The sequence below is a fragment of the Nomascus leucogenys genome, chromosome 16 (assembly GCF_006542625.1).
Source record: "Nomascus leucogenys isolate Asia chromosome 16, Asia_NLE_v1, whole genome shotgun sequence".
Classification (NCBI taxonomy): Eukaryota; Metazoa; Chordata; class Mammalia; order Primates; family Hylobatidae; genus Nomascus; species Nomascus leucogenys.
This window is the reverse complement of record NC_044396.1, coordinates 32,528,147-32,553,562: the sequence shown is the minus strand read 5'-3', so window position 1 is coordinate 32,553,562 and position 25,416 is coordinate 32,528,147. Positions and strand designations below refer to the sequence as shown.

At 33.6% G+C, this 25,416-nt stretch overlaps 1 protein-coding gene across 3 annotated transcripts in view; it reads left to right on the top strand.

The window, feature by feature from the left end:
• The window catches only part of CRISPLD1 (cysteine rich secretory protein LCCL domain containing 1), a 50,469-nt gene extending 29,309 nt beyond the window's left edge, over positions 1-21,160 (top strand). For 2 of the 3 annotated variants that reach the window (XM_003269456.3, XM_012496039.2), the window contains 11 exons: positions 604-719; positions 1,432-1,532; positions 3,188-3,328; positions 3,504-3,564; positions 3,670-3,736; positions 3,939-4,069; positions 6,581-6,624; positions 6,718-6,790; positions 12,192-12,267; positions 16,014-16,144; positions 18,802-21,160. In XM_003269456.3, coding sequence (XP_003269504.2) covers positions 604-719; positions 1,432-1,532; positions 3,188-3,328; positions 3,504-3,564; positions 3,670-3,736; positions 3,939-4,069; positions 6,581-6,624; positions 6,718-6,790; positions 12,192-12,267; positions 16,014-16,144; positions 18,802-18,853 — 993 coding nt within the window. In that variant the 3' untranslated portion in view covers positions 18,854-21,160. The remainder of the gene's footprint in view (positions 1-603; positions 720-1,431; positions 1,533-3,187; positions 3,329-3,503; positions 3,565-3,669; positions 3,737-3,938; positions 4,070-6,580; positions 6,625-6,717; positions 6,791-12,191; positions 12,268-16,013; positions 16,145-18,801) is intronic. The other variant, XM_012496038.2, reaches the window with a different exon arrangement.
• The last annotated feature ends 4,256 nt before the right edge of the window (positions 21,161-25,416 follow it).

The following is a 25,416-nucleotide window of genomic DNA, read 5'->3' as shown; positions in this document are numbered from 1 at the left end:
ATATATATATTTATATTTCGTGTTCACAATTAGTGTGTTCTAAACTTCCAAATCAAACAACTAAAGGCAGATTGATAAAGCTCACTGCTGATCAGACTTATTATCGGTGAATATAAAGCAGATTAATTGTTCTGTATGCTTTTGCATGTGATAAGATTGGCAAGCATCAAACTATCTGATAATCAGTGGCATGATGAAAAGATCATGTTGTATAAGAAATCTGAACATGTAAATTTTTGCTCCAGTATTTGCTGTTTAGGATGTGATTTTTCTGTTCCTTTGTCAGAAAAGTTTCTTCATAGAAATGTTAATATGACATTAAGTTTGTGAGGATGTAACTTTTGAATTATTTACTAAATTTGCATTTGAAAATGCTTGCATTTTATAACCAGACACAGTTATTTTTCTGTAGCTCTCTTTTTAAAATTGAATTAGGTATTACTTAAAGTCTCAGGAAAAATATGCTTTTTGATTTCATCTCAGTTCATTTTGAATGATAAACGTTGGCTTCTCACATTCAAATTTTATGCGTTTTTCTCTCAGAAGTGTTATCCTATTTCATTTCAGCCTGCTTTTTCTGAGCCTTTCATTTTTCTAATATAGGTTGTGTGGGCAACTAGTAACAGAATCGGTTGTGCCATTAATTTGTGTCATAACATGAACATCTGGGGGCAGATATGGCCCAAAGCTGTCTACCTGGTGTGCAATTACTCCCCAAAGTGAGTAGACAAAACTCTACTTTCAGATGTACATTTTTCTTAACAAAATGAAAATACTTTATGTTCCTGGTTGTTCCCCATTTTCAGTGTGTATCACTGAATGAAGTGTATTATTTTAATTCTGTTTATTTAATATGGCAACAATTGTAGTTGCCTAATGCATAAAATAAATGCATAAAGGGGGATATGAAATATGAAAGTATAATCTTTGTAAATATGGGAACCATGTTTTTATGTCTTCGGTTTTGCTCACTGTACTATCCATAAATATTGAATAATTGTTATTTATTAGAGATTAACAACTATACATTAATTGAGAAATGTATTTTCATCTGTGTAAAAACCATTTAAGGGATTACGTTAACAATGTGACACAATCATATTTAGGGTCAAATTCAAGTTTAATAATGTGTTTTTATTAAAGTAAATGGAATATAGTGAATATTCCATGGCAGAGTTTGGCTTTCTGCAAAAGTTTGATTTTGTAATTTTTAACAATATGTGTTATAAATTACTTTGGAAATTTTCAAAATGAGGCAGTAATTTATATTTAAACCTAGTAACCAAAAGGGCTCTGTAATAAAGTATATGAATGTCTTAAATCTATACACCAAAATAATTACTTAGAATGTTCATATATAGTGATGTTTCACAATATTTTATAAATTATGCCGTTAGACTACTTTTTAATAGAGCGTATCATCTCTTAAAGGGGAAACTGGTGGGGCCATGCCCCTTACAAACATGGGCGGCCCTGTTCTGCTTGCCCACCTAGTTTTGGAGGGGGCTGTAGAGAAAATCTGTGCTACAAAGGTAAGTGCTATTGTTTTGTAGTATTCATGTTGATTTATATTTTAATCCAGCTCCTGCATTACTTATGTTTAAAAAAGCCAGAAGTGCACTTAATGATTACACGAAAAGTATCTAGAACTCTATTTCAAATATTTTGAAGAAATCTTTTACAAATATTTATATTACTAATAAGTTGGTTATATAAAATTTTTAAAGTTCCACGGTTATTTCAGGTAACCATTTCTGATTCTACTTTGAAATTACCCCAGAATGACAAGTATATTTATATTCTTAAAAAGAGTCATCTTGATGTATGGTTGACTAGAGTTATTTCTGTAACTGTCATCTTTTTTTAAAGGATTTAGCAATTTAACACAATTTATTTTTAGTGCTTTAAACATTTTTAACAAAATACCCCTTTGTGTATTGAACCATGCTCAATGAATTAATTATATTGATTTTTCACCTCTCACTGCACACTATTCAATTTGTCATGCTAAAATAATAAGAAAAGTATAATAGTAATATAAAACTACTATAAAAAGTAGTACTCTCAAATGCATTTGATGTTTTAAAAAGTAAATATGGTGTCCTGTTTATAGCACATAAAGATAAACTGTTATGACAAAGTTTTTTGAAAAGTCATGCACTTGTGCATTCAAGTGAATATTTTCTACTGCCTTATACTTTTTTCTTGACGACTAAAGGAGGAATAATATAGACGAAGTATTTTAGGAAATATTTGAACAATTGCAGCCCTTTTTTAGTGCTCATAATGACAGGTGTCTCTTTTTTTCCCTTAATGACTCATTAACGAAAATGAGTAGACAAGAAGTGCCCATGTATGTCCCTCTGTTGTATAAGCCATTTTAAAATTCCTGGAAGCATTTGCAGCATTTTTTCCTTGTGTGGGTGTTTTTCATATTCTCTATGTTCAAACCTCCAACCTACGTGCCTCTTCCCCGGTGACCATTATCTTTTACTTAAAGCTGACTTTCTTGTGACTTCATACTTCTTTTTTAGGTTCTGAGTTCTTGGGCATGCATCAAAATAATACGCCTCTCCAAAATGTGCCATTGTCAAGCCTTTGATAAAGGCCAGTCTGGAAATAAACATTAAATTCAAAGTTTGAAATTACTCTCCATACTCGTTTAAATTTCTGCACATTGAATTTTCTTCTAAAGGAAAAAAACTTTCTATGGACATGGATTTCGTCATAAATAATAAGGGCATGTGAATCTTTCTTTAGGCCACATTTCCATTTGGGAGAAGTCTAAATGTGATCCTCTTGAAAATATTAAGAATATTATTTTAATTGAAAACAAATTTGATTTTGCTAAGCCATGACCTTATTAGATCACTGTGTAGATTTCATGGTGTCATTATTGAAAATCAAACAATGATATGTTGAAATGTAAGCAAAGTTTAGAAGTGGCTTCATTGAATATTAGTCGAACATTAACATAAATGAATCAAGGACTTAAAGGCTTATGTGTGTTCATTTATTCCACTGGAGTACCTAAGATCACCACCTTAAGCCAAAACCTGCGCAGAAAAACAGTACTGATTTTTCTAGTTCTAAATGTTAAATAGGAGTATCAAAGTATATTATTATTTGATAATTCATGCACATGTAAAATAGGGTTAATATTTTCTAAATCTGCTTTCTCTAACAGAAGGGTCAGACAGGTATTATTCCCCTCGAGAAGAGGAAACAAATGAAATAGAACGACAGCAGTCACAAGTCCATGACACCCATGTCCGGACAAGATCAGATGATAGTAGCAGAAATGAAGTCATAAGCACACAGCAAATGTGTAAGACCTCTATATTACTTATAAAAATTTTTAAAGTATGTAAATGGTATATCCATCAAGATTGTATTAATTTGAACATTTTTAGAACGGAAAAAGTTTTGTCATTAGGCTGTATATAATGAACTACAACTGCTTTTATATTATTTAAGTTATTTAGCTATTTTTTTCTTTGTAGCCCAAATTGTTTCTTGTGAAGTAAGATTAAGAGATCAGTGCAAAGGAACAACCTGCAATAGGTAATATTTGTTATTATTTTGAAAATTAATTGAATATAATAAATATTTTTATTTTGTACTGAGATTCAGAGAAACTAAATTTTGCGCCCAATTACTTCTATTTAGGTACGAATGTCCTGCTGGCTGTTTGGATAGTAAAGCTAAAGTTATTGGCAGTGTACATTATGAAATGGTAAGTGTTATAAATGTAATTATTTGAGGATAGAGTCATTCCATGTAATATTTGATTTTTATTGTGCAAAATAACACCTTACATAAGTATATTTTGCTCAGAAATGTTTATTTACTTGAAAGTCATATAAGTGGCAAATAGTTGGGACTTATGCAGAACTCTAATATTTTTAACATCTGTTTATCTCCTCCTTTTTTCCAAGCAATCCAGCATCTGTAGAGCTGCAATTCATTATGGTATAATAGACAATGATGGTGGTTGGGTAGATATCACTAGACAAGGAAGAAAACATTATTTCATCAAGTCCAATAGAAATGGTATTCAAACAGTTGGGTAAGTACCCAAATAATCTTTTGGACCAGATAATTTTAAATTGTAACAGTGAGCTAACACATTTTTTTTTTTAGAGCAAAGCATAGAATAATTTAAGAAGAAATAATTTGGTTATTTTCAAGGTTCATTTTAGCTTGTAGTTTTCTTAGACAAAAAGAAGATAAAGCATTTAAGGTCAAAATTGAACTCTTTTGCTTTTAATGGGCATGCTAAAACTCCAAATTTTTGAGTTTCACTAAAAATGTATAAATTTACAGTGAATTCCCAATGTAAAGCAATACATTTTTTAGCTTGACAGAAAATACCCTGAGAAGGGTAAGTAATTCGCATATTCTTCCTGTCCTATTTAGGGAAAATGGCTTATTTCATGCAACAGTAACTTTGTTGATAAGATAAATTACATTAGAGAAAAGAGCATTTTGAAAAGTTCTCTAAATATGTATTATGCTATGTCATCTTTCTTTTGTCCATTTAAAAGTATCCCAATATAAAAGCATTTAATTTTATTAATTTTTCTCCTATTAGGTGTACCAAATACCTTATTACAGAACGCTGTGCATTTTTACATGTACCGTATAGAAAGTAGAAAAATGGGGGCTTTTGAAATACCTTTTTAGTGTCTTTTTTTTCCCTCTAAGTAAAACAGTAAACATTACTGAAGTTCATACAGAACTCCTTTTCTTAAGAAATTTGACATTGTCTCTTTTGTTACAATACAGTTGCATGAAACTTCACAGTGGGGTTAAGTTAGAATTAATACGTATAAAAAACTATTAGGAACTCTCAAAAATTTGTGTAATGATCTCCTATACAGTCTTTTTTTTATGGCTGTTTTTCGTTTGTTTGTTTTGTTTTTTGTTTTTTGTCACCCAGACTGGAGTGCAGTGTCACCCAGACTGGAGTGCAGGAGCGTGATCTCAGGTCACTGCAACCTCCACCTCCCGGGCTCAAGCGATTCTCCTACCTCAGCCTTCCGAGTAGCTGGGATTACAGGTGCGTGCCACCACGCCCAGCTAATTTTTGTATTTTTAGTAGAGACGAGGTTTCACCATGTTGGCCAGGCTGGTCTTGAACTCCTGACCTCAGGTGATCTACCTGCCTTGGCCTCCCAAAGTGCTGGGATTACAGGTGTGAGCCACCACATCTGGCTTATACAGTCTTATTAAAAGGCTTGAGGGTGGGTTTTAGCTGTTAGTGATAACTCTTTTTAGCCAAAAAAAATTTTTTTAAGACAGTCTCACAAGTTCAGCTTTTCCTGCCTCAGCCTCCCAAGTAGCTGGGACTACAGGCATGTGCCACCATGTCCAAATAATTTTTGTTATTTTTAGTAGAGATGGGGTTTCACCAGGTTGGCGAGGCTGGTCTCAAACTCCTGACCTCAAGTGATCCACCAGCCTCAGCCTCCCATAGTGCCAGGATTACAGGCGTGAGCCACCACACTTGGCCTGAAGTTCTATAGAAATATTCATTAATTAACCTTTCACTTGGAAAGCATTTATTATTTTCAATAAATATTAGTTATTAGCTTTAGTAAGCCAAGCAGTGGGTGTCCCATTAAAGGACATTTATCCTGTTATTTACTTTTTTTCCTCTTAATTTTTAATTATCTGTATTATAGAAATTCTCTTGAAACTTGAAGGCTATATTTAATGGATTGTATATTTTATGCCTCAAAGAATGTTGTTTCTTTTGGACACATTATAGATGATGAATATTAAATATTGAATTTGAAGCTGATGGAAATAAAGAATTGTTGAAATTTTACACCTTCAGTTCTGAGATAATGTATTCAGAGAGTGTACCATGTTAAAGTACCATCACAAATAAGCCTTACGTTTTGCCATAGATGTCATATAAACCTATTAAAATTTTGATGTATAATTGTGTGCCTAATCTTATATTTCAGCTTTTTAATAATGCATGTAATGAGGAGAAGTTTATTAATTTTACGTATAATTTTGCTAGATACTAGGGGGAACCAAAAAGGAATAATGGATGCTCCCTTAGGTACTTATTATTTTGTAGTCTTTTCACAACATTGTCTTGTATTTCCTGTTGTGAAAGACTAAATAGTTTGGTCCCGTGGAGTCAGGAAATTAGTATTTGAGGGTTTTAATTTTGATAGGAATCAAATATATATATATATTTTTGATAGGAATCAAATATATATATATATTTTTGATAGGAATCAAATATATATGTATATTTGATTCAAATATATATATGATTCAAATATATATATATATATGGCTCTATGCTATTATCTATACGTTTTTGAGTTTAATAATGAAAAGAGATCACCTTAAGAATGGTGTTGATTTGGTTAATACCTGATGGTAATACAGATTTAGTATAAAACTGATGATGTATTCTTATATTGCTACTTGCCTATTTTAATAAGTGTTTAAAAAGAAAATTAAGTGTTCATAGACTTGAAAGATACCAGAAATGATGCTGCTGTTGCTGATGCCTATATGAAAATAATTAACATTTCTGTATTTTTACTTTCAGCAAATATCAGTCTGCTAATTCCTTCACAGTCTCTAAAGTAACAGGTTAGCACATTCTTCATCTTATTTTCTTAGTACTGTGTAGTATGTTATTGCTTTCGAAGGATTCACTCATTGTTTTGTGTTTTAATTCTTCAGTTCAGGCTGTGACTTGTGAAACAACTGTGGAACAGCTCTGTCCATTTCATAAGCCTGCTTCACATTGCCCAAGGTAAACCAGTGTACACATAGGGGGCTTTGGCCCTGTGATAACTGTTTTTGTCTGAAATTCTGATGTCTTTGGGATTCAAAAGTTGTATAATCTTGAACTGCTAAGCAAGAGGGAGCAATGAAACATCATAAACTACATGCACTCCAGGCAGGCCTAGTGTACTTTCTCCCAATGCAAAAGTATTCTCTGCTATTTCATAATATTTCAGGGTTTGTGCATGTAATCTGTATGTTCATCTGTGGTACAAAGAGTTCTTTATTAGTCTGCTGTGGCTGCGGTAACAAAATAGCATAGACTGGGTGGTGTAAACAACAGAAATTTATTTCTCACAGTTCTGGAGGTTGAGAAGTTCAAGATCAAGGTGCTGGCTGATTCAGTTCCTGATGAGGGCTCTCTTCCTGATCTACAGATGGCCACCTTCTCTGTGTCCTCACATGGTGGAGGCAGAAAGAGAGCTCACTCTCTTACATCCCTTCTTATAAGGACAGTAATCCTATTGGATGAGGACCCCACCCTTATGACCTCATTTAACATTAATTACCTTCATAAAGGCCCTGGAGACATCAACGTATGAACTTTGAAGGGACAAAATCATTCAGTTCATAACAATTTCTTACAACAGAAACTAAAGTGGCATAACTCATATTTTTAACGTCATTATCCAGTTTTTTAAATTAGATCAATCTGATTGCATTTGGTAAGTTAAAAAGCCCATCTTTGCCTTTCTTTTATTTTTTTATATTCTCTTTTACAAGATTATAATGGAATTTATGTACTATAAAATAATGAAAAAAAGCTTTATTTATCTTGGCCAAGCTAAGATGAAAACTGTTAGAAGTATTATGGTTTAATCCATAATCAGTAGATAGGAAAAATAAAGTATGTCTCCATATATCCAGTCTTAGTTCTATACACACTATTTCCATTAATGCAAATATCCACACTACTAAAAACTAGTAATGAGATTTAAAGATATAATTGTAATTTGACAAAACATTTTAGTCTAAAAATTTAAGGAGCTTAATTTTTATGGAAAAGTTTATCTACTTTGGAAAAACATCATTACTTACCCTTTTAAAATGAAAGCAACGTTTCACTTAAAGAATGGGATTGGCTGTTCACAAGGTACATAACGGAATCTTTATAACAGAAGACTGTGATCTTCATATAACAGGGTACTTCATTTTCTGTCAGTTTCTAAGTTACAGATGTGATATAAATAATAAATGCCCTCACATACAAATAGCCTGTTTCCTTTCAAATCATTTGTTTCTACTAAGGCAAGACTGCTGTTGTAATATTTTTGGTCAGCTAACTTGGTGCATGCTAATTGAGAATTTTAAAATTCTTCAGCTTGTGTGTTTGCTGAAATCAGCAGATTACCAAGTATGTAGGATAATTTGAGGACCTGTTACTGGATGAAGTGCATCATATGCTTTTTACCATTTGACCACCAGTGAATTATATGCTGAATATTTTTGTGATAAAAATACAATCTCCTGTTACTAGAGCTTGACTAATTATCCTCTTATAAGGCTCACATATTTGATTAAATCATTGTTTGCTTTGTAGTCTTAGTCAATTTTGTAGAAATATTTTTTTTTCAGATTTCTCAAGACCTCTACACTTACAGATTGCAGTTTTATAGAAGAAAGTAAAGATGTATTGCTAGGTGAAGCTGGTAAATTTTAGCATCATAATAATGTGAAAAATCCCAGGAACTTTAGAATTTAAATTTATAAATATGTATTAAATACCTACTAAGTACGAATATTATGCCTAGCCTTATGTCAGCCATGTGACTAGGTTTATGAGGACCAAATAATAAGGATAGTCTCTGTAGAGCATTCCAACATAAAGGCTCTCACTAGTAGATGCTCAATAAAGGGTAATTTTATAACTACAAAACAAACTATATCAATATTATTGCAAAAGGGATAAATCAAGTAAAGCGTTAATAAATAAGCTCCCTATTTCTTGGCTTGTTTCAGAAAGCAAAACATAGAAATAAGGAAAATGATATAAATTTTTAAATTTTAATTTTAGCCCTTACTGTTACCAATATAATAAATCCATAGAAATGAAAATTTATGCATAATATTGACCTTAAGTAGTCTGAAAAGCTTCTCCCTTTTTTTCTATTTCAGTGAAACAAAATTCTCATTTGTTTTTCCTGTATAAAATTTTTAATAGTTTCGGCCAGGCATGGTGGCTCACGCCTGTAATCCCAGCACTTTGGGAGGCTGAGGTGGGTGGATCATGAGGTCAGGAGATCGAGACCATCCTAGCTAACATGATGAAACCCCATCTCTACTAAAAATACAAAAAAAAATTAGCCGGGCGTGGTGGCGGGTGCCTGTAGTCCCAGCTACTCCAGAGGCTGACAAAGGAGAATGGCATGAACCCAGGAGGCAGAGCTTGCAGTGAGCTGAGATCACGCCACTGCACTCCAGCCTGGGCGAAAGAGCAAGACTCCGTCTCAGAAAAAAGAAAAAGAAAAAATATTGTAATAGTTTCATAAACTGGGTTATAATGATATTATTTATATGACAGGTTATAACTTTTAGGGAACCATGTAGTTGGTATATTTCTTTTAGAATTTCGTATCACTTAAGTAGCCTGAGGCATAGTCTATTCTGGAGAAAAAATGACAAATAAATTAATGAAATTAGCTCAAGAAGACCTTGAAGAAACAAGATTCCTGCAAGTCATGTCCTTGAAAGTTTCCATGTCTGGTAGAAGAATTCAAAATAAACTATCTAACTATTATTTAGTAACCATTTGGTTACTATGTAGTAATTATTACTTAGTGTCTTATAAAAATTGTAAGAAATGTTATCCAGTTTTACATATATCTATAAACAATTAGATCTTTAAAATTTATTGAATGCTCAAGATGTAAAAGTAGATATTAAAGTATGTCAGCATTTTCATTCAAAGTTTACTGGCAAATTGTAGTTAAAAAAAAGAAAAAAAGTTTACTAGACCAGTACCTACCTTCTCAGTAGTATGTAACAAGCTGTTAAAAACAGATTGGAATACAAACAAGCAAAAACTTCCCCCAATCTTTGTTTTACCTGAACTCATCTAAGTAGAAACTAACTCAACTTGGACTACTGACTTTGGCATTCTGCAAACCAACAGCTGAATATGGGCAAGATAAAGTTGGCAGAACATGCAGAGCAAGTGATTTTACAACCATAAGGATGACGGTGAATGCCTAGCAGTTCTCAAATAGAGTAAGATCAGTTTCTAGTCAAAGGGGACACCCTTCTTCCTGCAGAAACCCCAGACAGCATCTTTTACAACAGTCAACGCTTTAATTCAAAGTTATAGAAACTCAGATGGATTTATTATACTTAAATGGTTCTGGTTTCCATGTTATGTGAAGTATATACACTCTAGAGTATACAGTGTTATACAAATTTTAGAAATAAAAACTACAACTATTTCTTAAAAGCTATGTTAAGGAAGATCTGCTTCAATTGGCAAGGGTAGTTTCAACTGAAGTGTATTTAGAATACTTTTAGGAAAATTGTTTATGCTATCATCCACTAATGATTATCATGTAGTTATGTTGACAGTCTCATTTACTACTTAAAATTGTGTTTTTTCCAGTTTTAGTTTGTGTTTCCTTTTAGTGATGGGGGTGTGTGTGTGTGAATGCAGACGAGCCACTTGATTAAAAGTAAAGTGCCATTCGACAGTTTCTTGAACTTTGGGGGTAGATTTTTAAAAATACCATGTGATTGATTAAATATTGATAATTGGATCCTATGTTTAAATAAAAAGCTTTTGGTCATATTGTATTAGAGCCTGAACAACAAAATAGTGTTTGGAAATGTCTTTTAAGTGAGCTAAGCCGACCAGATATCAGTAAGGCAGTAGGATTTCTGGAGGAAGAGCATTCCACGCAGAGAGGAAGATAAATGCAAAGGCTCTAAGGCAGAAGCCTATTGTGTGTGTTTGAGGAATAACCATTAAGCCCGTGTGACTGGAGCAGGGTGAGAAAGTGGGAAAGGAGTAAGATATAAAGTTGGAAAGGCAGTGAGGATAGAAGATGCAGGGCTTATTGACCTTCCTGAGGCCCTTGTCATTTACTCTGAATGTGATGGAAGCCACTGGAATATTTGGAGCAGAGGAATGATGTGTTTGGACTTGTACATTTGTCGTTGTTTTGTTTTGTTTTGTTTTGAGATGGAGTCTTGCTGTGTTGCCCAGGCTGGAGTGCAGTGGCATGATCTCAGCTCACTGCAACCTCCGCCTCCCAGGTTCTAACAATTCTCCTGCGTCTGCCTCCTGAGTAGTGGGATTACAGACACCCAGGACCATGCCCGGCTAATTTTTGTATTTTTAGTAGAGACGGGGTTTCACCATGTTGGCCAGGCTGGTCACAAACTCCTGACCTCAGGCAATCCACCCACCTCGGCCTCCCAGAGTGCTGGGATTAGAGGCATGAGCCACTGCGCCTGGCTGGACTTGTACGTTTTAATATAAGTATGGAAAACAGATTGGAGAGGGCCAAATTGGAAGCAGGGAGACCATAGAAGAAGCATAGAAGAGCCTATTGCAGTAAGTTAGACAGTAGATGATAGAGCCCAGAGTTACCATGATTGAGGTACTTGGGGATGCTCTGGTCTTGGATATGTTTTCATGTATAGCCAGTAGAAATTGCTGATGGGTTGAACGTAAGGTGTGAGATTAAGGGAGGGATTGAGGATAGAAAGGTTTCTGGCCTGAGCACTTGGAATCATGGAGGTGCCATTTATTGCAATGGGAAGCCTACGGAAAGAACAGATTTGGGAACTAGAGAAGGAGATTAGGAATTTGGTTTCCTACATGGTAAGCTTGAGATGTTTATTATAGCTAAGTGGAGATGCTGAATAAGCAGTAGGATATTCAAGTTTGGAATTAAGAGATGTCCCAACTGGAAATGTAAATTTGGAAATCAGCCATTTAAAGATGATAATTAAAACCATGAAATTGGATGAGATTCCAAAGATGTGAATATAAAGAAGAGAAACTGAGGTGTATGAGGCAGACAATGATTCAGATTTTCCAAGTTATTGGTTTACTAAATTCTACAGATACATTAGGTACCAACTTTTCAGATACATTGAGATGCTTTCTGATGTTTCTTTTGGCTTCAAATCCCCACATTAGAAAGCTTCCTAACTAATTTTTTTAAAATCACATTTATGCCAAAAGATAGAAACAGATAAACAGAAGCAATTGTGTCTACTGCTTGGGCTTGTACAATTGACCTATTTCAGGAGAAAAAATGAGTAGGGTTTAGAATGTCGAGCTTACTTTGTGTATGCATATCTGTGGTTTTACTAATAAGAAAGACTTAAGTAACCAGCTTACTTTATATATATATATAATATATTATTTTTTTCAGAGTATACTGTCCTCGTAACTGTATGCAAGCAAATCCACATTATGCTCGTGTAATTGGAACTCGAGTTTATTCTGATGTAAGTATCCTAATTTATACAGCTCTCAACATTCATGTATATATATAAATGTATAGACACATTTAAATGTATATATGTACATTTATATACAGAACAAAGAAACAGACTTTGTTAATATGCATTCTCAGAAGACTTAAACATCCATATCACTGAAAAATTAATATCCATATGTAAGATATGAGTGTATAATTATTTGACAAAATTTTTCTTCACAGTCTCCCCATACGTTTTATATAAGACACATAATGAAATAGTCCGTAGTCATTGTTGGGAAGGAAAATGTGTTTTGTTTTTCTTTTGCTTCTTTAGTATTTGAAGTCTAAACTAGATAATTAGGAATTTGTCAAAAGTTGAAACAATATCTTCACTGCCAAACGGCCATTTAAAATGTAGCATAGAGTCATAGAGATGCTACATTAAAATATATGCAAAAGAGAACTAGTCGAGGGGATGTTGTAAAAGATGATTTTAGTGGGGTTGGACAAGGAATATGAGCTGTGATGGCCGAGGCTGGAGTGCAGTGGCATGATCATATCTCAGTTTAACCTCAAACTCGGGCTCAAGTGATCCTCCTGCCTCAGCCTCCCAAGTAACTAGATGAACAAATACATGACACCATGCCTGGCTCTTTTTCTGTTGTTTTAGAGATGGGGGTCTCACTGTGTTGCCCAGGCTGGTGTGGCCTCAAGCAGTCCTCCTGCCTTGGCCTTCCAGGGTGCCAGGCCTGTTAAGTGCTTGCTGAGCCAGGTTTTTAGTGTGGGTTGGTAAAGAGGATCAGGGAACATGTTCTAGTGGGATAAGTGACATTTACAAAGTAATGGAGTTAAGAGTCAATGAGCTGCACATCAGTCTAGCAGATAGCTTTGTCTCTAAGCTGCTGAAAATCGGAAGAAAAAGAGGCTTCAACCAAGTTAGTCTGAGAGAGAGAGGAATCCAGCTCACATCAGTGTGTAGACAAAGTCTGAAAGTGCTTGCTGATGAGTTTATGTTTTATGAGGCAAACACTTAGAAACCATTACAGATTTCTAAGCCAGAGAGTTACAAATGCAAATTTAGGAAATGTCTTATGCACATATTCAATAGAATATTAAGGGAATTTGATCATGTAAAGAGGCCTGAATATGTACATTACCACCTGTTTCTCTTGGTGAGCTTACTTACCAAGATTTTTTTCAGTTCAGCTTTACCTTTGCAGTTATTCTCCAATTCTGAGTCTCTCTCAAGCTCCAGATTTGCACTAGTCTTATGTGCCACTGAAATGTCCTGCTGGTGTCTTGAATGTACTAGTCTTCACATTTGTGCTTATATTCTTGCCTCTGTTGAAATACAGTATTTTTGAAAATTTTGTGTCAAAACTGTGGTCATTCTTCAAAACCTAAATTATTGCCACTTTCTCTGTGAGGGTGCATTGCTGGACCTTCCAACCCAAGTATGAAGTTGCCCTTATTTCAACCCCTATAACTTCATTTTTTCCTTTTGGCACTTAGCCTGTTGTATTGGGTATTATGATTATTACCTTATCTCTTTTATTAGTTCGTAAGTTTCTCAAGGGCAGCAGCTGGGTTATTCATTCATCATTTTTTGATCACAATTTGATGTCCGCCAAGCTGTGAACAAGACAGGCATGTCCTGCCTGAACAATGCTTAGAGCACATAGTTACGTCAGATATTAACCAAGTACCTTGCACATAAATATTTGTTGAAACAAGTAGATTAATAAATATATAGGAATATGCATATCTGAACTCAACAGAGATTTCCAAAGAAATCATACTTTTCAGATTTTCCCTTTAAGCAGGAGAACTTTTAATTTTAGTCATGTCTAGTGAAAGTCTTTCAAAATATCCTGTATGCTTCTATATCTTTAAAGTCATCTATTTGCTAGAGTTAAGGTTTTGTTAGAACTCATATCTTGAGATCATTTTATCTTTCTACCCTCAGTGAAATGGGTGCATAATATGTGTCTTATATAGGTCCTTTGAAGAGTAAGTTGGAAATATAAAGGTTACTGTCAAATGGCAAGTACGAAATCAGAGATCCAATCATTAATAGCCAGTCTTCCTGGCCCTACAAAATACATTATCTCTCTAAATAAAGGATGGAAATGTGAGAATCAATCAGCCAGACTCCCTCCCTCTTTCCCTCCCTCCTTCCTTTCTCTTTCTTTCCTTCCATTTGTAGAGCTGGACCTTGTACATTCTGTTTCTTTGAACTTTTATTTATAGTTTATTATATATTTCTGCATTCACTAAAAAATTCTTTTCATCATATATTAATTTTTTAAAAGTCTATGAAAAGAAAATGTCTTCTGACCTTTGAACTCAAATAGGATGCCTGCTGAATGCATAATTGCAGGCAATACAATAGTCTCAAAACATATTAAATACTTGGACTTAGTAAATGTTATATCTAAGCACTTTTGTTGCCTTGGGAAAAATGCTGATTAATATCCTTTTAACAGAACAAATACTGAAATGTGCACGGAATTATTTTTAATTCCATCTATTAGGAACCATATTGGATGCAAATATAATTCAATGGAACTTTAAGTGTTGAAGAAAATGCCTTTGAGTAAGGATGCAGGTTTTAGATACATGGTATTTTGCAAAAGCATGGAAAGGATTAAACAGCTTGGCATTCAGACTCTGATCTAATAAATACTGACTGATGCTCTAGAGTTCACAGCACAGTAATAAAGCAAGGTCATGTAAGATATACATGCTTATGTGAACTTTAAAAAGCATATTAAATCACTCACATGTGCATAGAGATAAGAAAAGAACACAGCAATGGGATCAGAAAAGACCCATGGGCATTTGACACGGATTGCTTTATACTGAAACAGTTCAAATATTGTCTTTGGTTGGATTTCCTTGGATTGTACTTAGTTGTTGACAAATTTTGGAGTAAAGCAAATGTTAAAATCTTGAGAAGATTTTAATGGGCCAAAAGAAATGATCTGACTTTTAGAATTCAGTAGTTTTAAAAATTCAAAAGTATTGGACCTGAAACAATAATTTTCTTCTCCATAGAAATCCCATTCAATTCAGATTATATGACTAGTACAATGTAATCATAGGACTTTCCTAGTATTTCATGTCAGACCATTCAAACTAATTTGACCGGCATTGCAAATCTAGGTAGAAGCTATGATGATTCTTCATTTTTTTCTTTTTAGGGTTATTCTTTTAGGCAAAGTTTCTCTGTGTAGATTATATTATTTACTAAGAAAAAAACTGCCCCATTTCTTGTATTTTGGAAGAGGCGCCATAGTCATATGCAGAACTATGGTGGAGTTTGTATTAGGCAAAAGTGAACATACATGAGGGATGAATAATCTAACCTATGAACATTTGGTCAGAGTGAGCCCAGTATAGAACAAAGGCTAAAATTGAAGAATGACAAACAGGACCTAGAAGAGATAAAAGAAGCTAATTTGCTTTTTATTGCTTTGATACTCTAAAGCCTACTGTTTGGACAGAACAGGTGTTTGCTAGATTAGATTGGGGTGGGGTCTTACCATTGCAGTCACCTTTAAGGTTGGCCTTCAGACTTGCTCCAAATTGGCTTTGACTTGGTGACATTTCAAACACTCTTTTATGCACAAAACCTCATCCTGTAGCTGCTCACTGGCTATGCATGACATCAGGATGTCAGCGACTTCAGTCTATTAATAATAGAAGAATAGGCTGGACAAGTCTGGCAGGAATTTTCAATAATGGCAGTTTGTTTCTTTACCTTCTCAGCTGTCCAGTATCTGCAGAGCAGCAGTACATGCTGGAGTGGTTCGAAATCACGGTGGTTATGTTGATGTAATGCCTGTGGACAAAAGAAAGACCTACATTGCTTCTTTTCAGAATGGAATCTTCTCAGAAAGGTAAAAACAAAACATATGTATGTATACTTTTAAATACCGTTTATCACTGTATTCATGATTGCTTTACAGTTGACCCACTTTAATATTTTTAATTTTTTTCAAAGTTAAGTGGCAGAGCCAGTGTGTTCCTTCGCACACTTGTGTACCAGTCAGCCTTCCAGGGATGGGAGAAGCTGTAGTACCAGAGGTGCCTGTCTCCTGCAGGCTTATAAAAATCAACGTGAAAATCGGATTACAAGTCAGAACTACTCTTTTGTTAATTGATCTTATAATTAGGAACTTTCTTTCATCCTCTTTTGGATTTTCTAGATTAGTTTTTATATTTAATTCTTTCTAGGTGAGCAAGGCACAGAATATTTCTCTAATCCAGTTATCTGACAAAGTATTTGACAAAAACAATGTCTGATTTTCCCTAGAACCAAATTCTCTTATTGATTTGAAATTGGACGCCTAGTGTGATATAAATGAACCCTTTCAGGTCATTTTTCATATTATTTAACCCACCCACTAGTGTCATATTTTGGTGATTTGAGAAAATTCATGTAACTCACTTTATCAGGTATCAATAAATATTAAAATAAATGAAGCAATGGTGATTTTTAAAATCATTATTACTTATAAAAGTAATATTAAAAGTCCTATTTATTTGTATATAGAAAAATCCCTAACTTTTGGGTATTTCCTGGGTTCTTCAAAATTGCCAGTGGAGAGCACACACATGTACACCAAAGGATGTGTCATATGGGGTATCTAGGTTATCTTCAGCATAACCATCTGGGTGTCATCCTCACAAAAATACAAATCTGCATTATCTGTTTTCATATTAGACTATATCAAGAGGTAAGTGTTGAGAAAGTGACATCTCTACAACCTGCTCATGGCCTCCTTAAGCAGAATAATATATAAAATGAATCTTTGAGTTATAAAATTGGATATGCAATTTTATAAGCTAAACTGATGCCTCATAATTCTTAGATTTATTTTAAAACTATAAAATGATAGGTGATATCCTAATAAAACAGTATAATAATTATTTTTGAGTACCTACTATGAAAATTACAGATGTTAGATGCTCCTGAGCACTCTAAGTATGTTAGCTCAGCTTCATGTCAGGCCTATACCCGGAGATATGTGTGTGTGTGTGTGTATGCATATGTACGTGTGTGTGTGTCTGTGTATATATGTATAAGTGTGTGTATATACGTGTGTATATGTATATGTGTGTGACTGTATATATGTGTGTGTGCATGTGTATGTATATATGTGTATGTGTATGTATGTATGTGTTTCTGTGTATATATGTGTGACTGTATATATATACACACATATAGAGATACATATATATATATACCTCTATATACACATATACATACATGTATATACATATATACATATATATATGTTAACTGAGACTCTGAGGGGTTAAATAATGTGCCCAAGTTCATATAACTTGTAAATCTCAAAGCTCAGATTCAGTCTGTAGGCTCAGAGATATGTGTTATTCCAGTATTTGTGTACAAAAAGGAAACACACCAAACACATTCACTTCCTAAAGCACTCAGTCAGTTTGTTTCTCATTAAGTAAAATGGCTTTGGATTGGCCATCTACTTGCATGAAAAACCTGGCATGCATGCATGCACATGTGTGTATATGTTGTGTGTGCGCACTTGTGATACCCTTATTTTTGCTCACTCTAAAATTCTCTCCCTTTTTTCTTGTATGAATAAATATATAAAAGATATTTCACTTTGTCTCTTTCTTAGCATTTATTTTATTGATCTCCAAAAGTCTTTTGTAATTATTAAGAAAATAAAACTTTATGTAAAAGTTTCAAAAGCTTACAGTTGATTTGAATAAATAATGATTAATGGTACTACCAATCTGTTAACTTTTAGACATTTAAACAAAACATATCTAGATTTATGTTGCTAAATATACACAATTTAATAAAGAGTAAAATTTATGAGTCTGCATTACTTTTAACTTCTATTTAAAAGTACTTTCAAAATGACATTGAATGCTGTGTGTGTGTGTGTGTGTGTGTGTGTGTGTGTGTGTGTGTGTATTTTTTCATCTCAGTGAAGATATTCTTAGGTCTTTCAGAATTGACCATTAAATATCCTTACTAACATTTTCCTTGAAATTATAGATGTTAAGAGTGTTAATCTGTATGATAGCAATGTAATTTAAATTTTGTCAGACTTGGGCAATGATAATAAGCTAGTGCTCTAGAGTGTTGCCTAAGTATCAGCTATCTTTTTAGCTTGTAACCATGCATATCAGTTTTAAATCTGAGTCTCAGTATTCCCCATTAAAATTGAATAACAGCTGCTGAACTCTGCTTTATTAGAATGAAAGTAGGTAATACAGGAAAACATGATCTAGAATCTGTGAAGTTCTGTGGAGACTACTGTTATTACCATTACACATCTTAAATGTCATTAGTAAACTTGCAGCCCAGCATAGAACCAAGAGTTAAGAGTTAAGTCATCCTCATTCAAGCTTTCCAATAACTCCAAATTATAGTAGCCTAAGAAAGTTGACCATCTGGATTCGTAGAGCTGCTTTCTTGACTGTCATAAGAAAGCATGATTTATAAGAAGGATTATGTATAGAGATGACATCAATATACTTTTTGTATTTTTTTTTTTTGCAGTTTACAGAATCCTCCAGGAGGAAAGGCATTCAGAGTATTTGCTGTTGTGTGAAATGGAATACTTGGAAGAGGATCATAAAGACTATTCCAAATGCAATATTTCTGAATTTTGTATAAAACTGTAACATTACTGTACAGAGTACATCAGCTATTTTCAGCCCAAAAAGGTGCCAAATGCATATAAATGTTGATAAACAAAGTCTATAAAATAAAACATGGGACATTAGCTTTGGGAAAAGTAATGAAAATATAATGGTTTTAGAAATCCTGTGTTAAATATTGCTATATTTTCTTAGCAGTTATTTCTACAGTTAATTACATAGTCATGATTGTTCTACATTTCATATATTATATGGTGCTTTGTATATGCCACTAATAAACTGAATCTAAACATTGAATGTGAATGGCCCTCAGAAAATCTAGTACTTTAAAAAATAATCGACTCTAAAACTGAAAGAAACCTTATCACATTTTCCCCAGTTCAGTGCTATGCCATTACCAACTCCAAATAATCTCAAATAATTTTCCACTTAAGAACTGTAAAGTTTTTTTCTGTTAATTTAGGCATATAGAATATTAAGTTCTGATATTGCACTTCTTATTTTATATAAAATAATCCTTTAATATCCAAATGAATCTGTTAAAATGTTTGATTCCTTGGGAATGGCCTTAAAAATAAATGTAATAAAGTCAGAGTGGTGGTATGAAAACATTCCTAGCGATCATGTAGTAAATGTAGGGTTAAGCATGGGCAGCCAGAGCTTTCTATGTACTGTTAAAATTGAGGTCACATATTTTCTTTCGTATCCTGGCAAATACTCCTGCAGGCCAGGAAGTATAATAGCAAAAAGTTGAACAAAGTTGAACAAACTAATGTATTACATCACCATTGCCACTGATTTTTTTTAAATGGTAAATGACCTTGTGTATAAATATTGCCATATCATGGTACCTATAATGGTGATTTATTTGTTTCTATGAAAAATGTATTGTGCTTTGATACTAAAAATCTGTAAAATGTTAGTTTTGGTAATTTTTTTTCTGCTGGTGGATTTACTATTTCCCATAAACATATTAAAATTTATCATGTTTCAAAGTTTTATTTTCAGTTCCTTTTGCATGCCTATTTTGATTTAGAAATCACTTTAAGATAAATGAACAAAAGTATTGTATGTCTTCTAAATTTGGTTTATTGACATTAGTATAAATAACATACTCAATACCAGATGTCTACAAAATCGACCTAATTATTTAGGTATTTGTATGTGAAAGAGAAACACATATTTAGAAACATAGCAAGGGAGATTTTGAATAAAGAGAGATAAGAATTTATAAAGTAGGAAAAAAGAATCTGAAAGATACAAAGTGATTATAAAAGAATTGACAGGACAATAAATACTTCAAATACTTTTAGAAAGTAAATGAGTAGGAGTTTAGGAGGGATAAATGAGATAAATTCCATGCAATGATCAAGGAAAGCAAGAAAGCAGATAATACAAAAGAAAAAGAAGAAGGGTTCACATAAATAGCTTCTGGAGTGTAAATTATAAAGACATCAACATTTTTGATCATATAATAAGTATTGGCTTAGAGCTAAGTGGTTCCAAATACTGGTAATTAAAACAATGATGTATACGTTAAAGATTGCAAAACTTAAAAGCAGATTTTTATGGGAACATTTTTTCAAAAGGATACATGACCACCTTTTTAAATAGTATGACTTTACATAGACTGTTTTTCTGGTCCTTCCTGCTCCTGCCACAACAGGGAAGCCCCATCAGTTCTGTCAGTATAAGGTTTTCTTCTATTTGCCCTTAGTTTAGATCTTCATCGTCAATTCCACTTACTATTGTAATGTCTTCAGCTGGAGCCTCTTTGTGTCTTTCTCCATTCCTTTTTAATACATTCGTATTTCCCAGCCCCAGAACCCTTGAAATTAACTCTTCCATGAGTTTTCATTGCTGAAGAAAAACCAAACATCCTTGTAAAAACATTTAAGAACTTCCATAGTCTTGTTCATATTGTTTACCTATCTTCTACACAAGGCGTGTCCTCGGGTAAGTTATTTAACTTCAATTTACCTTACCTGTGAAATGGAACAAAATATCTCCTTAAGATTGCTCTACGAATTAATTGACACATTATGTGTGATGTACTTAAAGGAATAATAAACACATAATATGTGGTCAGTGGATGCCATTTTCTATTATTATAATCATTTTTGTTATTTAATTTGGGGAAACTATTCATCTGTCATATACTATTGATCCTTTGGCACTTAAAAAAATGTGAAATCCTCCAGGAATTTTCCTGTGATTCTTGTAAGAATTAAATGCTCTCTAATATGATATCCTTTTAATTTGACCATTGTAATTATTTAATTTGTGTTTTATTATATTCTTTAAAAGATAAGCTCTTTGAGAATGGTAATACTCTTACTCATCTCTCTACCCAAGAGCACAATTACCTCAGTGATTTTTACTTCCTTGGACTCTACAAATGGTATATCAGTATTGTTGAGTGAGCATTCCAACAATTCCTAATTTTATTTTTGATGAAAATGAATATTTTTTCCACATTATAGTGTGAGGTCAACACAAACAAAGTGCTATAGCTAGTGAAAATAGTTTATTGATAGACGTGGATTTAAAACCGATCGATGCTTGTAGAATAGTATTAATATCATTATTTTAGCATTTAAAGTTTACCAGACCATGTGTTACTTTAATACTTTTCATATATTAAAAAATAATTATGTATTTCAAGCATAGTATTATGAAAATAACTCTCCTAACCTTAGATAATTTGCATATTACAGGGTCCACTTTTCAATATTGTCCTCTAAAATCTTGACTGTTCTCTAGCTGTTCTAAAATGTTTTTAAAGAAATGTAAACTCTTCTAAATAGCATGGTGAGCCAAGCAAAGAAACAGCTATCATTTTTGCAAACATACCAAATTTCAGATTTGGACTTTAAGCTAATTCATTGCACAAAGAATTACATTGTTAGAGTTGATTTTAAAAACTTATCTGAGGTGACATTTCTACCCTGGCACCATAATATTCAGGAGCTAAAGAAATAGTTTAGTGAAATAATCTGATCCTCTTTTATTAATTTGTTGTAATTAAGTTGAAGTTGTATCAGTTTGAGATTTAAAAAAAGCAGGCAAACTCGTTAGAACACTGCTCTTATACTTAACAATTAGATATTCTCTACTTCCTTTTATCCTCCAATCCTTATGTCACCTTGCACGGAATTATCAGAACGTGAAACAATGCTGGTAAGCAAATATCCTTGCACTAGACCATTAAGTTATGAAAACTAATTTTCCAATGATTACTAACAAATATTTTCTGATTAAAACCACAGTGAGTTGGCAATTATGTTTACCACTGTACTGATGAAGATGAAAAGCAGAGGGCCTACACATGACTGTATCTGATAAGCTCAGTTTAAAAAAAAAAAACGTGTACAGAAGATGAAGTAGAAATTAGAGATAATTATTTAAAAGGCATGAACTGATAGCAAATATCATTAGAGGCTGGATGTGGTGGCTCAAGCCTGTGGTCCCAGCACTTTGGGGGGCCGAGGTGAGCAGATCAGTTGAGCGCAGGAGTTTGAGACCAGTCTGTGCATGATGAAACCCTATCTCTACATAAATTAGCCAGGCATGGTGGCGCCTGCCTCTAGTCCCACTGACTTGGGAGGCTGAGATTGGAGGACCATCTGAGCCTAGGAAGTTGAGGCTACAGTGAGCCGTGATTGCACCACTGCACTCCAGCCTGGGCAACAGAGCAAGACCTGGTCTCAAAAAAAAAAAATTAATTAGAAATGCTTTTAAAAAGCCTAGGCTGATTGAGTCCTTCTGCTAAGACAGATAAGAATTTTTTACAAAATGATATGAGAGCAGCATGATTAGGGACAATATAACAAAAAACAGCCCCTTCTGAAGCTTTCTGCTTTCATTCATGCAAAAATTACTGAGTTCCTACAATCTGCTATAGATTTGCGCTGATCACTGTAGATATGTTTATAAACAAAAATGCCCTCAGGAAATTAGATTCTCTTGAGGAACACATACTAATTAGATAATCACATGAATAAATATAGGAAACCATGGAGATTATAGAACTTTGTTACTACAAAGAAAATATTTATGATACCATGGCAGTGTTGAAAAGAAGGACTTGACCTTGCAGGAAGAGTAAAGATGACTTTCCTGAGGAACTGACATAAAGTTTAGAAGAACTTAAGGATGAGTAGAAGTAACTTGGAAGGGGAATAATTTCTTACATAAATAAACACTATGCAAAATACCTTATGGCAGGAATAGTCTAGAAACAACAGCAACAAAAAGCTGAAGGCATGCTGTACGTGAGTCTGGACACGTAAGTGGGGGAGCAGAGGAAGGTTGAAAGAATCTCTTTAGGGTTAAAATGCACTGTTGGTGCTCTAACAGATGCCACATGAATAACACATGAATAACATGACACATAACAGTATACTCAAAAGCCACTCAGGAATTCAGAGTTTGAGCACAGGAGCAAAGTATGAGATACATTCTGTATTAATAACAAACTTACAGTTTTATAGCCCCTTACAATAAAGTTATTTAATACTCCTGGGATCTAGAGTTTGATTCTTACATGATTAATATGTCTATAAGCAATGAATTGAAGATGATTGAGAGCAGGAAGAAGGATGACGTGTGTTGAGAACCAACAATATTTTAGAAACACTGCTATACATTTAACGTATTTGGTTCTCACAACAAACTTGTGAGACAATATTATTTTCCCATTCTTATGTCTTAGAGTGTAGATTCTAAAAGGTTAAGCAACACGGTCTAGGGCCTTGAGTTTGGGAAATGTGATTCATGTCTCCATCTCTCTAAATCTAAAGCCCATCTCTTGCTACTGGATCACTCCTGCTGGACATTTCCATGGGGACAGGGAATAATTTCACTAGTTCTCCTTACATCAGGTTTAGAAATACTCTTATACAGAATTCTGTAATCTTTGAATATGCCATACATTTGCTAGATGTAGAAAGATCTGTAGAAGAGGAATAGAGATTTAGCTTTCTTTAAAAGTAGACCATAAAAAATTTTAAAAAGAACACTGACTCAGGGAACACCAGGAAAGGATGAGGCTTGTGTTCCATAGATTTTGAATTAGTAAACTACTTTTTCAAGAAAATAGACTGAATTACTTCTCTTTCATCAATTCATAAAAAGGGAAATAAAGACAAATAAAAATGTTATGCTCATAAAAGCATGGATATCCTGAAAGTGGATGGCAGTTGAAATCATATTGACAATTCAGAACACATGGTGCCTCAGCTCAGAGCCCACCCAAGAGAAGGGTGCAGTTGAGGAGAAGGCTTCTCTTTATGGTACAGCCATAAAGCAAAGTGATTGAAGAATCTGCCTTCTGATTTTCATTCAGGTGACCTCCTGGATTTCACTCTACCCTTCAACCCCACCCTGCCCACATACCCTCAAATGAGTCCACCTTATTAACATGCCATGATACACATAAAGAACTTTAAGTCAGACCTCTCTTATCCAGGTGACAGGTTGGCAATGAGAGATACCTACTTTAATCAATCCAGTTCTTCAAACAGATATAAAAACAGACAAAATGAACTGTCAGACATAAGCACAGAAAAGCAAGCATCACATCAACTGACACCAGAAGAAGCAGATGTTTCAGAGAAAACAAAAGTACCTCTTAAAATCTTACCATCAATATCCTCAGGGGATACAGTACACCCATAAAACAAGAACAGACTAATATAGAAAAGAAACCATCAAAGAATAAGAAAACCATATTTTGGAAGACATTAAAGTAGTTAAAACTTAGCCATTGGACTTCAGGAAGCAAGAATGATGACATGCTTGGTGGTTGTGCCTAGAATGTAGGAATTCTGGGAGAAGCATTGAAGTGGAAAACATAACAAAATTTCTTGTTAAAGATAAAAATACAAAATGCGTATAGATATCCACATACATGATAACATTAGATATCATTAATAATTATGTAAAATTAGGCATAAACTGTGATATTGCATTTGTAGTGAAAAACCTGTTTCCATGTCAACTTTGCTTCTTTCTAGTTGGCTAATTCCATTGAAGTTTCATTAAACTTTGCTTAAGCATAGTTTGCTTATATGTAATATGGGAATTATAATTACTTCCTCACAGGGTTGATAACAGAATTAACTTAAGTGATAGAACATAGTTGAAATTACCTAGCACTTGCTGAACACTAACTAAATGATAGTTCCATTTGTATATTGCATTTTCTCAGAGGTTGTGTGGATTTTATTTCAGATTTTCATGAACCATGTTCAATCATTTTAAATCAAATTTATTGAGGTATAATTTAAATAAAAAAGATGTGTTTTCTAGAGTTTTATATTAATATATAGTATTACCGTCTTCTGCCTTGCCTTTCTTGCTCAGCATGTTTTTGAGATTTGTTCATATTGTTACATTTAGCAGTAATTTTCTTCTTTTTATGATTGAGTGGTATTTTATTATATGAATATCCATCAATTGTCTTATCTTTCACCTACTAACAGATGCTAAAATTGCTCCATCCTTTAGTTAA